At 39.4% G+C, this 14,093-nt stretch overlaps 1 protein-coding gene across 2 annotated transcripts in view; it reads right to left on the reverse strand.

Moving 5' to 3' along the window:
* The window catches only part of bbs9 (Bardet-Biedl syndrome 9), a 197,066-nt gene that overhangs the window by 166,345 nt on the left and 16,628 nt on the right, over positions 1-14,093 (reverse strand). For both annotated transcript variants that reach the window (XM_022206924.2, XM_051956346.1), the window contains exons 7-9: positions 9,809-9,893; positions 9,299-9,482; positions 209-338 (exon numbers count right to left, since the gene is read on the reverse strand). In XM_022206924.2, the coding sequence (XP_022062616.2) occupies positions 209-338; positions 9,299-9,482; positions 9,809-9,893 (399 nt within the window). The remainder of the gene's footprint in view (positions 1-208; positions 339-9,298; positions 9,483-9,808; positions 9,894-14,093) is intronic.

The following is a 14,093-nucleotide window of genomic DNA, read 5'->3' on the forward strand; positions in this document are numbered from 1 at the left end:
GTTTGCGTGTGTTTACATGTGTACACAGTTCTGCATACGACACAAGCACATACTGGATGTGTGATAGCTATGACTGCTAGGGGACAAAGTTCATCCTTCATTTTTAAAAGCATCAAAACTCCACACTGGTTCCTCAAATCAAAATCTGTTTTCACAGTAAGGAAACAGTAGCATCAGATGTCTTGTTTTTGCTGGAGGTTGTACTCACGGGAAGTTGGCAACACGAACAGCCACAGGCACAAAGGAGAGCTGGGCTGCCCACTTCAAAGTCACATCCTGGTAAACCAGCAGCATGTTGGTGTGGTTACCTAGCAACAGGTTTGTGGTGCCATCTGTCACTGAACAAGACCAGAGAAGAACGGTTAGAAAGAAGAACAAAGCTGAAGCGCTAATTTACACATTTTAGTTAATGTTCCCCCTGCAAAGCCACTTACACTGACTGCAACAATGCAAAAAAGCTTGAATTCTGCCCTGAGGATAAACGTCTGGCTCATAATACAGAGACTAGAGAATGATTATGGACCTGCATGGGAAAAAAGGCACAAGTTCAGACTGCACCGTTTAGTTTTTCTGTTACTTTTCCATAAACTTCAATTTGTTGTGATGATTCGGGTTAGTGTCTTACGGCTGGAAGCCCAACCTCATTTTCATAGCAGCACAAATTCAAGGGTTTTGTCTCTTGATTTTTAATTTTGGAAAACAGCGGCGCGTATTCACAAATCCAACAACCATGAAGCACAGAAATAACAAATTCCTGTGGTGGGAGGCACTGCCCTTTAATATGAGTGTAACTTGTACTCTCCTGTAAAGAAAAATCCCATCTTTACATTTCACATCTGGTTTGTATATAAAAATGTTGTCATCTAGATCTTTCCTTTTGAGACAAAGTCAGCTTTTATAGGTATATATACAACTAAAGTTACATATATACTTTCTCTTGTGACTCATGAGCAGAAACATTAAATATAAATACTACTCCTGTTTTACTACTTATGTTTCATGCACACAAAAGTCCAGTCAGTCCCACCAATGGTGCAGTTACCACCAAGAGAGATCTGAGGTGACGGCCACACGCAAAACAAACACGCCTCAATCACTCACACAGTTGAATACACAAGTTATAATATAGTAACAGCGGTCAGCAGGGTGGTACAGTGCAGGGGTCAAAATGACAGAGTGCGTGTTGATGCCACATCAAAGCAAACATGCACCTTATATCTCAGCATAAGCCTTATAATTACAATTTAATTATAAAAAAAAGTCCAATCTATGGTGTGCTTTCTTTTTCAAGCCGAACATCTCCTTCACATCAGCTCCTTTTTCCCAAATCCTTTTTTCTCTAACTCTTCAGTACCTCTGCTCTTATCTCCACCTCACATTCTTTTCTTTCCCTGCCCTTCCACATTACTTTTCATTATCTGTTCCTTTCCATTTCCCTTTCAACTTTTCCCTCCTCAACTTTCTGTCTGTTTTTTTCTGCTTCTCTCTATTCTTGCTTGCCTTTTACACCCCTCTTCTATCCTTTCTTGATTTTTAACCATCTGTCAGATTCACTCCTTTTCACCCCTTCTGTCACTCTGCCCTGTCTTCATCCCCCTCTTACTTCTCTCCTCCTGTTTTCATCCCTTGAAAAGGAAAAGTGGTTCCTATCCACTACCATGTAACCACAATGTTCAGCTGTCACTCCCCTCCCTTGCCCTCACTCTCTCTCTCTCTCTCTCTCTCTCTCTTTCCATATCTTCCATGTGTTTCTCGACCACATGCTGTCAGTAAAGGTGAGAATACTGTAAAATCATTTAATAAAATCTGAAAATCTTACAGGCCAGTTCTCTGGACATGTTTACTGGCTCTTGAATGGCTTTTTAACATTGTGTGTTCACATTTTGTTACAATTTTGCAGTGTAGGGGGTTTACAGTCTAAGCTGTAATGCATATTTTAGTGTCAAAGTAACAGAAAAGTCTCTTGAGACAGACCTTCAAAAAGCACTTTCTTATTATTACTTAAAGCACTGTACGACAAATCATCTCAAAATCCCCAATAGAAGTTCAGTTAAATTAAGATCTGTTAATAATGTCGACCACAGCAAACGTATGAACCGAAACAAGCGGCGCACTAATCTGAATTACCTGTCCATCTTAGTATGATAGGCATGCAGGAGTTTAGCTTTAGTTGAGGTGTTTCTGATGGACAGTGAAGCCAATAAAGGGTATAAGACAAGAAAAAGGAACAGACAGACACACGGAGGTAGACTGGGAGAATGCAGGCATTGGTCCAGCAGAGGCAGCTGTTAGGATGAACGCCAGAAGGAGAGCATCAGGAAACACTCAAGAGATCCCAGCTGTCTATCGTCCTCTGCACAACACTCAACAATGAAGCCTCTATAGAAATCCACTAAATGGGCTTGCATAACAAAACAGCCCTTTCTGAACACTGGGTGGCAGCTCTAACTGTCATAGTGTCACTAAACATCAGCCTCTTCACAATAAACTCAAGCGAGCACTCAGTTTGGGGCTGGGATTGCAGCAGCAGTCCACTCCTGGGAGTTGTAATCTTCCAGCCATGTGGGAATTTTTATGTGGTTTTGATTGTTGACAGGAATCATGTCCCAATAAAAGCTGCTTTTGTTGCGCTGGCACATCACGTATTGAATTTATAGACTATTTCCAAGAGCAATTTAAATAATCTAAATAACAGATAGTGGCGAGCACTTTGAAAGCTGAGATATTTTAATTCTAAAATTGAAAACAGATACCAGGAGAAAGCTTTTGGCTATTCTTACGATCCCTCCATAAATCCTCCCTGCTGGCTCTTCCCTCCATTCTATTTTTTGCTGTTTTTAAACATCCTTTTTTTAAATTTTCTCTTTCCATCTGTCAGTGTATTTCAAATTAAATGTGTCTACGGTGCATTGTTACATAAGTGAACCAGACAAATGCACTCTTGTTGCTGTAAAGGACACTTAGAGAAATGTTTTTATTGCTCTGTGCTCAACAGGTTTTACACTTAACTTTAATTTTGATGTATTTAATCACCACTGTGAAAGTCCAATATCTGGATAACGAGTGTTAATAAACAGGGCAATAACTCTCATATTTTCGCACACAAAAAAAATACAACATTAAAGCTTTTCCCCCCAAGATGCCAGGGTAATTTAAGCTCATAGAAAGTAAGAGAGTGATGTTATATTGCTGGTGCAAGCACCGTTGTCCAATTAACAAGATTTATCAGAAACGAAAAAGGGCCTGAAATGTCAGAAAAATAGTTTCTGGATGCAGACAGGTTTTATACATAAAAATGAAAGGTTTCCCAAGCTACACAGGCATTGTAGACAACCACAACATAAACTACAGCAACCCCAATAACCCTCTTAAAACGGATATATGACCATGCAGGTCGTAGGCTCGTCCCACTCTGTGCAAAGCTAAAACTAATAAATTCACATTTGCCTGTTAGTATACAGTATGTGTGCACATGTTTTTTGTGTATGTTCTCATGTCATCTGTGCTAAATTATCACAATCAAGCTGCAATTTGAGACAGTTGCACGGCTAATTACTAATTATTGAATTATGTGGCTTTGTGTTTGTGTGCAGACTGAAATCATCCGTACATTTAGGTGCAAGCTTTTGGTATAGGTGTCAGTGAGTTTGCATTCAAAATACCACTTTGTTCAGTCCTCCCTCCTTTCTCTCCTCTATCAGTGAGTGTGCAAGTTGAAGACAAATCAGAATATGTATGATCCACTCGAACTCCCTAACAATTCACCTATATAGAATAACCTGTGCACTGTGTGTATGAGAAGCAGTAATCTGTGTGTTTTTTTGCAATAAATTTGACAGCACAGTTACCAGACATCTTTACCATCATCATATTGTCCATCTCTTTCTCTCTCTTTTTCCCCATCAGAGGCTGAGACAGGGAGAGGTGTTCAAAGCTGGAAGTCATTACAGGTCTGTGGCTGAGCTGTTTTCTCATACAGCAGACACGTGCACATACTTATGAGAGTATCTAGAGTGATGTCTACAGCCCCTTTCACACATGCATTCATTTTCACAGATTCATGTCTGACTGAGCACCATAAAACTCTTAAATAAAAGTCTTGATAGTTGAGACTTTGGAACATTTCTGTGTCACTTTCAGCATGGCACAAGTCTGAACTACATGCATTCACATAAACAAATGAACAAACACAAGCAACACATTAAAAGGTATATGTAGAAGTCTCTCCCTTGACTTTATTACATAACTGCAGAAATAAACAGCAGTGAAATCATTATGAGTTAGTTCAAAGGCTACACACATGCACAACAAATGTAACTTCATTAATTACTTATAATTCAAAATGATAACCGACAAGACAGCATTAAACGTCAGGTCACACTTTTCTTCACGAGACAAGTGAGCTGTCACACACAGCATCGCAGTTTACATACTTCACCACTCTCAGATTCATTTTTGGCGGCACCAGGCAGCCATTTGTAACTTTAAAAAAAAATAAATAAATCAAAAAAACTGTAAATTGTCTGCCCAGCAACAAACAGCAGGCAGACGTGGAGAGTAGCTGTGAACACAGAGAAGTAATTAGCAGCTAAAGAGCCAAAGACTCGACTCAGTAGTTAGTGAGACCAACAAAGAGCTATACAGAAAATATTAATTGGATTTACATTTACCGGGTGGCCAGGGTTAGAAGTGCAAATAATCACCTGTTTGATGTCAAATTTGCCAAATAGCTTTAAAAGGTGACAATATGTCACGGTCAGAGCCGATCTTTGGGGCCACAAGAGGACAAAGAACTTACAACTCATTGAAACGACTATGGCTAGAATCCTGACAAACACCAAGACCACCAAACACCTCACACAAATTCTTCCAGTTAAATATAGACCTGAATTGAAGACCCTTACTCAGAGTCTCAAAGTTTTTCAATGATGAGGGCCCAAAATATATCAGTGATATGTTTTTTGTTTTTATATTTAAATGATGACCAGAGTTCAGAACAAACATGAAGAAATGGCTTTCAGTGCCGCCCACTGCTAGCCTAGCCGCGCTAGACACCCCACGGCAATGAATTTAATTCTCTGCCAGGGTGGGTCTCGATACCCTCCATAAGGCTCGAGGTTGGATGCTCCTAAAACTGGCCGACGAATCACCATGAATTGTAGAGTCAGAAGGCGGGCGTAACTCAGTGACGACAGAGGCGCTACGATACAGAAACAACCGGAAACAACTAGCCTAGCCACGCTAGACAACCCACGGCAACGAATTTAATTCTCTGCCAGGGTCAACAACAAAAACGACAACAGTCGTTGAGCTCCATTAGCACCGACTCTGAATAATCTTTCTGTTAACATGTCTGTAATATACTTGAGCTTCACCCATTGACTGTATAAATAAGGTTTCACCAAACTACCGCATCCTCTGATTTCCGGCGCTCTAGGAGCCTATTCGTTGCGCTGATTGGTTGTATACCTCATAGACATATATAGGTAGACGCCTCATAGGCTGTCGAGAGACGTGCTTACAGCGCCGCCATCTTGGACCGAGGCAGCGGTGCATAGAAGTCTATGGAGGAGAGAGGTACTGCTGAATCTAAAAGTGGAATTATTCGCCGAATTTTGAACCGATTGCCAAACTGTTTGATTTTTAGAAACGTCACACGTGTAGCTACTATGCAAGGTGCTCGGATATTTTTTTACAATGCTGGTTTTGCCACTCAACACTTAGATGCCGGACTTCTGTTCAGCCTATGGATGCTCTAATGAGCACTGTAAGGAAACAAGAGCATGTGGGATTACTTTTCACATGTAAGATGTATGTAAGGAATAATATATTGTTAGCAGGTTGTCATAGCTAGAGTGAAATAAACGCCGAGAAGATGGATAGAACCCCTTATCTCCGTGTCTGACTTCTACCCATGATCTAACCAGCTCTCTACATCATCCTGTGTATCACACAGCTGCTTATCGGTGAAATAACTAATGAGACAATTTTTTGTTTAAAATTCGATGTTATGAATCTAGTTCCTAGCAACTTACTGCAGTAATTGGTGGGTTAGAATACAGCATGTGATTGATCTAATAGCCCTGATTTATGATGGAACAATTTTTTCTCACGTTTAAGCTTTCCCAAAGAACGTGATTTATACACGTGATATAATAGTAATAACAGTAATAATAATGATAAAAATAATAGTAATAATAGCAGTAATAATAGTAATAATTGATATAATATTAAGAGTAGTAATAATAATAATTATTATTATTAACAGTAGTAATAATAGCAGTATGGCAAAACCAGCATTGTAAAAAATATCCGAGCACCTTGTATAGTAGCTACACGTGTGACGTTTCTAAAAATCAAACAGTTTGGCAATCGGTTCAAAATTCGGCGAATAATTCCACTTTTAGATTCAGCAGTACCTCTCTCCTCCATAGATGTCTATGCACCGCTGCCTCGGCTGGCCCCGGTCCAAGATGGCGGCGCTGCAGGCACATCGCTCGAGTGGGCAGCCGCAGTCAATGAGGCGTCTACGTATATATGTCTATGGTATACCTACCCAATTGCTGCAGAGTGATTTGATAGACAACCTTTTAGCCCGCCTCCCTCCCTGTGGAGCGTGCCTAGACCCTTGCGTCTTCAGAGCATGGGTCTAGCGCGGCTAGGCTAGCCTAGAGTGCCTATATAATGAGAGTGGCGACAACTGGGGATTTGAAGCCATTTTGTTTCCATTCACTCAATATGGGACGCGCAGCGCGAGGTGCACATTCACGAAAACTATGGATTGTTTACTGATTTCAAGACATGTTTTGGACAAAATAATTTACTGGCTTGTATTGTCTGGATGTCCAAGGTTGGATTATGGCCGTTTTTAGTTGAATATTTTCATCTGTGACTAGTTTTGAGCCTTCAAATGTGAGTTGTGCTGTTTACGTAATTTGCTGTTTGTTGGACAAATGTGTTTATATTACCCGCTGTGGTAATCACATCTGAAAGTGGTTTATACCGGCGGATTCATGAGAATCTAAGCTTTCCATGGGTATATAATGCTTCTATCATCGAGTTTGCAGCTTCGGTCAATTTAGTAAAATACGTTTTCCCGTCCGCCTGTACGCTGCTGCAGCTGTAAGCATATGGCTAACAGCATCCTCATGCTAACGGCGGCTAACAGCCCAGAAACAGGTAAACAACACGGAGCCTGTTCGGGTCATATGAGGCTGATAAGTGACTGCAGGTTGGACGGAAAACAGAAAATAGGAAACAGAAAACTGTCAGCTGTTTGTTGAATTGGAAATCATGTGAATGAACAAGGAGGCTGTTGTCGAAGCTCACATGGGCCGCTGAAGTTTAACGGGTTACCCCGTTAAACTTCAGCGGCCCGTATTTCATGCATCTCCATGCATGAAAATGGTCAAAGTCAAAATAACCACAACTGCCTAAAATCACATCAAACTTTTCTGTCATTCACCCATACATCATAACTTGAAAGTACATACATGGGACTAACCTGGCACAAAAATCATGATGAAGTCGGTTTCCATCCCACTCTCCGGACTTTATTTTCCCATGGTTTCATTCTTTCACTACTCCTGGGAAATCTAAACAAGTGTAATCCCTTCTCCGATCGATTTGTGCACCCAAAGGCACAACAGCCCGTCATTTTTCAGGTATTTACGAAGCCAAAAAAGACCTAGAATTACTCTCTGCGTTGTAAACAACGTTAACAGGCATAACCGGCGTTCATGACTTGGAAACAAAATGGCTCCTATAGATCACGTGACCAAAATTTTTTGGACCCGTCATGTCGCCACTCTCATTATATGGGCACTCTAGGCTAGCCCACTGCTGGAATCAACCTCCATTTAAACTTAGATATGCCAGGTTTAGCTATTTTTAAACTCAGCTAAAGACTTATTTTTGTTTGCTTGTTTGTTTTTCATTCTTTTTATTTAATAGGACACTAAGATATTTCAAGATTTGGTTCAAATTAGTCAGTACTTTTAAGTATATTGTCTGGATTTTATTAAAATAATGATTTACCTTCAAATATTTTAATGATGTATGCATTGAATTTGAATATTTGCAGTGTTTTTCTTGCATTTTAACAAGGTAGTGCATTATATAAACCATTCTGAATTGCCTTTGTGTATGAAATATGCAATACAAAGAAACTTTAAACCTTATAATGCAATTTTAGGCTCATTTGTTTTTGTAAGATTTATGTAGGACTAAGCCCTAAAGTGATATGTAGCAACAATATTTTGTACATAGCAATATCACATAGTTGTACAGCTATATTTTTATGATATCCATTCATCTTTTGCCACATGTCTATGTACAACAGAATGTCCTGTAGTCTGTGAAGTCTTTGTTTTAAAGCATACAGTTGAGCTACTCCATTTATTCCATCATATTCTGCCAAAGGCAGCTTCCTGCAGAGCCAGTCATGTGGCAGTGTGCCACTGCACAAAATACTTTGTTTTTATGTATTTCATTCACCTCACTTTCAGACGTTTGGTTGTGACAGGTGCACTGATGCATACTGAATTTTGTGATTCTGCCCTGGGTTCCCTTCAGACTGAACCCATCTCAGCTTTGCCAGTGCTGTAACGGCGAAATGCGAAACTACTCAGTTCTCAGGAAGACAAGATTACGTACCCTTTAAGAAGAAGAATTTTTCTTTCACATTTTTATCTTGTCTTTTATCCTCGTTGATTTCCAATTAGCTGTCAAATGCTAAGGGTAAAGACATGTAAGTGCGTCATATGAGAGTGATTTAACATGTCCTGTGACATCTGAACTCTTGCTGTCTTTCAATAGTGATGCTACCTCTTGAACTTTGTATTTCTACAGAACAGCCTTCAAACTATTCCCACCTTTTAGGGTATAACCTAATTTGGACTTAAATGCATTCATCTGGCAACTAAACACTGTTCTTCTGCGGCCAGAGAAACATTATTGGAATTTTATTTCCTCTTAAAAACTCTATAACCAATGTTTTCCATCCCTTTCCATTCATCTGTCTTCAATAGATGTCTGTTAAATCATTACTTTTACACACCTAACCCAATTAAGGGCTACATGCTTTGCCCTTTCCAAATAGATCCGTTTCTTCTACTCAGCCAATCAGTATTAAGTCCTTAACTGGATCAAGTGTGGAGCAGTAGGGCTGAAAAAAAAATTGTAGGACAGAGGAACATAAGGGCTGTAAAGGGGAAATTTCCCTTTATAGCCAGGGGTAGCTTTAGTTGTTGCACTACCTAAGCAAAGCAGCACTTAAACCTCTGGTGTTCTGGTTTACCTGAGGCATATGGCAGGAAGCAGCTGGGGTTGAACTCCAGTTTCTTCATGAAGCGAATCTGTCCGTTGTCACGGAGACAGTAAAGATTCCTCTCACCCAGTATGAAGATGGACGAGGTAGAGTGGGAGAATGAAGGTACACAAAGGTCCAGGGCCTGTTCTCCCAGCACAAACGTCCAGTCAGGCTGAAGGAGAAAACACAAAGTCACACTTCTTTAATATATATGAAAGATTAGGGAAAACATAGACGATGAGTGACGTGTGCTATCTTGAACACCCTTAAATGTTTTTCTGTGACCAAATTGCTTCTCCTTTAACAAATCAATGAAAACTTTTACAATTACAGACACAATGCCAAAACACACAGACATTGTATATATCTGAAAGTTCTTCTGTGATTATTATTATGTATATTTATGCTCTAAAATTTGGACCCTACTACTGTTTACATTTGACCGCAGAATACAAAATCCCATAGATTTATATGCCTGTATGTATGTTTAGGACTCACCATCAGCCTCTTGCCTCCAGTCTTGAGCGGTAAGTCGGGATCCTGTCGACTCTCTGCCTCTGTAGCCACGGCCAGAGTCTCATACCTGAGAGTCGGAGAGACACAAACAGCTACTTATACAAACACACCAAGTGTCTGGGGATCACTTTCAGATTCCTGTGAAAGTGCTGTCAGAGTAACATTTGTTGCTCCCTGTTTTATATGTTGAAAGTTGTTTGCTGAGTGTTTTTTTTAAAGTCACGCCAAGTTATTTCAGACATGTATCAAATCTACACACATTTAAGCCAATGAATTCAAATTGTATCTGATGCAAGTTGTCCATTGCATGCTGCCTTTTCATTTTCAGTTTGCCTTCTTCATCATAGGTCTACCTTCGCTTACCGTACATTTATTTGTTTTCAGTTACTAAGTTAGCTGATACTGAGATAAACAAAATGTGCAATTAGTTACTTTCCTCCAGCAAGTCTAAGGAGTAAAATTAGAGAGTCTCTGTCACGCTAAAACCACAGCAACACTAGCAGCTTTCCTGATTCGGATTGGAAATCTTAGTTCACACCTTTTATTCACATTTAGATCAAGTAAAATGCTGTAGAACATGTTCAAAACGAATAAAACCTTGCCCGCATCTTACACTCCACTTCTGCTTTACAGCTTCTGTCAGGTCAGTCAACACACCAGTGACCCACCTTTCCCCGGAACTGCGGTCTATCAGTTTTAATCAGAGAACTGCTGGCAACTGGCAGAGGATAAAGCGGTCAGACTGATCTGTGGTCAGTTGATTTTGGCGTCTAAAGCATCAGGCATTTTCCAGTAAGAAGCTGGCAGTCAAAGCAGCTTGGCGGGAATCTACCCTTCTTCTAACACCTGGATGAACAGAGAGCACCAAACCCAAACCCAGCCCAACTCTGAACCACAGACCAAACACTAAATAACTGCTGATTTATCCACTCAGTTTTCTCACTCTGTTGCATACTTCGACCACAAAATTGTTGTTAATCAAGGCAGGCAGGTCTGAAATCGGCCTTAAATCGTAAGAACCATAATCCAATATGGCTGCCACATTAAGGGCACTGCTAGTGATTCATAGACGCTATGTTTTGGGGGTGAGCTATAGATGGCTCCTCCTTTTCCTTTGTGGGATAATAGTATTCATGAACAGCACATTCAAATGTAAAGCATTTTTATTATGTATATTGATGTTTAAACTACCATATACAGGCTCTAGAGAGGGCAGTGTCAGTTAGTTTTCTTATTTTCATTCAGACTAAAATGTATATTAAAGTTACTGCTCCATAATCTTGCACATACATCACAACTCTGGTAATCCCTTGACATTTCATCTATTGCTGCCACCAGGTTTAAAAAGTTATCTGCTCAGTACTTTAGTTTGGGACCAAACACGTGTGCAAACAATGTTCCAAAAACCTCAGCCATAAACTGTGCTGCAAATGACAGTGTGCAAATAGAATAAATTAGGTTGGTGTATAACATAAACATTACCTAGTAAACATCAGCATGACATAAGATGCTGTTAATTATAGTTTTGTTGGAATAATGTTGGTTTATGCTTTTAGTGCATGAACACTACATCCTCAAAACTTCTTAGGATTAGGTAGTATGAAACTGGGGCACAGCAATGGTACAAATTATAAGCCGCTTGGTCTCCTGAGTGCCCCATTACTGTTTAGATTCTCTAAAAAAAAAAAGAAATTAAATTAAATTAAAAATAAATCACATTTCAGATGCTGTCACTTCCCATGCATGGGGTCTTTTAAAGACTATTACTTCCTTGTTTTGATTAATTCTGTTTATTTTTGCTATAGAACAGAAACCCATCAGATCCCTGCCCATTTAATTGCCTGAACAACATTTTATACCTGAATAAATCTGATTACCATATGTGACCCAAAAAGTGATATTAATTCAACATTACACTGCGTCTAAATAGTAAATGAAGTGTTGTAAACTTTGAGTTTTGCAATACAACGCGAGATTTATAGTTTTGAACTCATCCGTACAGTAGCAGGACCCGCTGCTGAGCATGTATGAGAAACGGCGAGCAGACTAATGAGCTGTATGGATGGCTGCCAGTAAAGAAACCTTTTCATCACGCCGTGACCATTTCCTGGGGAAGAAAATGGACTAAAAAATATATTAAACATGTCAGGGGTTTTAAGCTTTTAAAGCAACACTCAATGGATCGACAGGCAGACTCTTGCATGAGTGAATGGATTAAATTCAGCCTAATAATACTAAAACAACACTATAAAATAACTCTATTCTTTCACTCGGTTTTGATATTTCAATTCCACCCTTCACTTCGATGTTTTACTAATGATGGGGAATGAGGTAGCATTAATGAATTAAAACTGAACATGTGTGCTTCTGTAACTGAGTGTGTTCAGCTCCATCCATCAGGATTTGGTTAGATGTTGATTTAAGCATTATGAAAGAAGGCAAAAGTCACACAAAGCCCTGTGTGTACGACAGAAAATTTAGAAAAACCACAGAAATGTGATTATTCACCTGAATGTGCAATGCATAAGAAGGACGAAAAAGACAAGCAATGGCTATGGACAGTTAACACATGTTAACTTTTTGTTTCTATTTAAAAGTCATTTATGGTGAATATAGTTTGCACTCTTACACAATGGACGATTTCGGAAGGGGCTGATTTTGTGAGTTTGTGCTTAGAGGAGTGTGTGCGCGTGTGTGTGTAGGGGGTATCAGTCATCATGCAGAGTTTAGGACACTGAGGTTGAAGAAACAGTCACCTCATTTATATGAAAGACGATCTCTCAAACACACAAACAAACACACTCATTTACCTTCAATATATACATCACACAAGCATATACATACACACTGTGCGCCTACACGGACACACATACACTCATAAATTGTGCAAACACACTACATGCACATGCTTTCTCAGTGTCACGGATAAACACAAACTAAAATCTGAAAGCTGACGCCAACGCACACACACGCACATGCACACGGAGTAACCAAATCAAGCTCTCATTCATCAGAGCAGGAGAGGGTCCAACAGGCTAAATAAACTGAGCCAGGCAGAACAGTTTGACCAGTCATATGATATTAAATGTATAACAGTCAGCAAAGCCCTGACCCTGCCATCTGATATGGAATATATATAACAGTCAGTAAAGCCGGAACACATCAGTCCTGGGTTGCATAAAAGGGTGAACCAATCCTTTAAATGTGTTATAATAAAAATCTAAAACAGAATCCTATCAGAGGTAAATATTGAGAGATTCCTCACAGTCAAGCAAAGATCTGAGAACCAGAAAAAAATACATTTACATCAGAAGAATCGAATGCCATCATAGAGATTAAGATTTTTATTCATCTGCAGCATGACAGCACTTAGAAATCGACATCCAACTCACATAAAAATCCAAGCAAAACAGTCTGTTTTCTATTTATTTATGTGTAATTGATAAGTGTTTAGGCCAAAGGCCATCAACTCTTTGATCTCATCTTGAAGCATTTTAGCTGAAACATTATTTGTTAATGCTTTCTTCGAACAGCACAGTGAACGCGTCTGCTGTTTACTGCTAACTCATATCCTGCTGCTGTTTCGTTATAGCAAAAACATTTTTTGTGCATCAGCGACCCGTACTTTATCACCAAAGTTGGCGTGCTCCACATGCATCACTGTGATTCTTCACTATCATTTCAACGACACAATCGCTTATATTCCATGCTCTTTTTAAGTGGATCATTTTTAAGCCAAGTAATCTGTGTTTGGAAAAGATTGCCAACCAGCTAATAAATGTTGATGTGATCACAATATGTTTTCACTTATTTACAGACATCACAAGTAATTTGGGTTTCCACGTCTAGCTCAAGCACATTTGGACATGAGAGGAGGAGGCGAGGACAGAATCATCATCACTTCGTGTCGTGCTGACCACTTGACTTCCAGTCATCCAGTCAAAATCCGAAAAGATTTGATATCAGAGAGAGAAACCAGCAATACTTTTTACATTAAAACTGACCATAGAATTTAATTATTATACTATTTGTTTCAAAGACTTTGATGCAGTCACTGAGACGTTTCAGCCAATAATCCTCGTCCAGGTTGAGTGAGCATCTTTGGTTGCACATTCATCATCACAGATGTGCCATGGCATTTTAAAATTCATGTTTACAAACTAAGCATAAAGGTGTAGAAAGGTGAATTTAAATAAATCAATTTAAATCAAACACATTATGTTGGTTTAAAGTGTGTATACCACACACTGTTTAAGTATTTTTATAT

The sequence above is a fragment of the Acanthochromis polyacanthus genome, chromosome 12 (genome assembly GCF_021347895.1).
Source record: "Acanthochromis polyacanthus isolate Apoly-LR-REF ecotype Palm Island chromosome 12, KAUST_Apoly_ChrSc, whole genome shotgun sequence".
NCBI lineage: Eukaryota > Metazoa > Chordata > Actinopteri > Pomacentridae > Acanthochromis > Acanthochromis polyacanthus.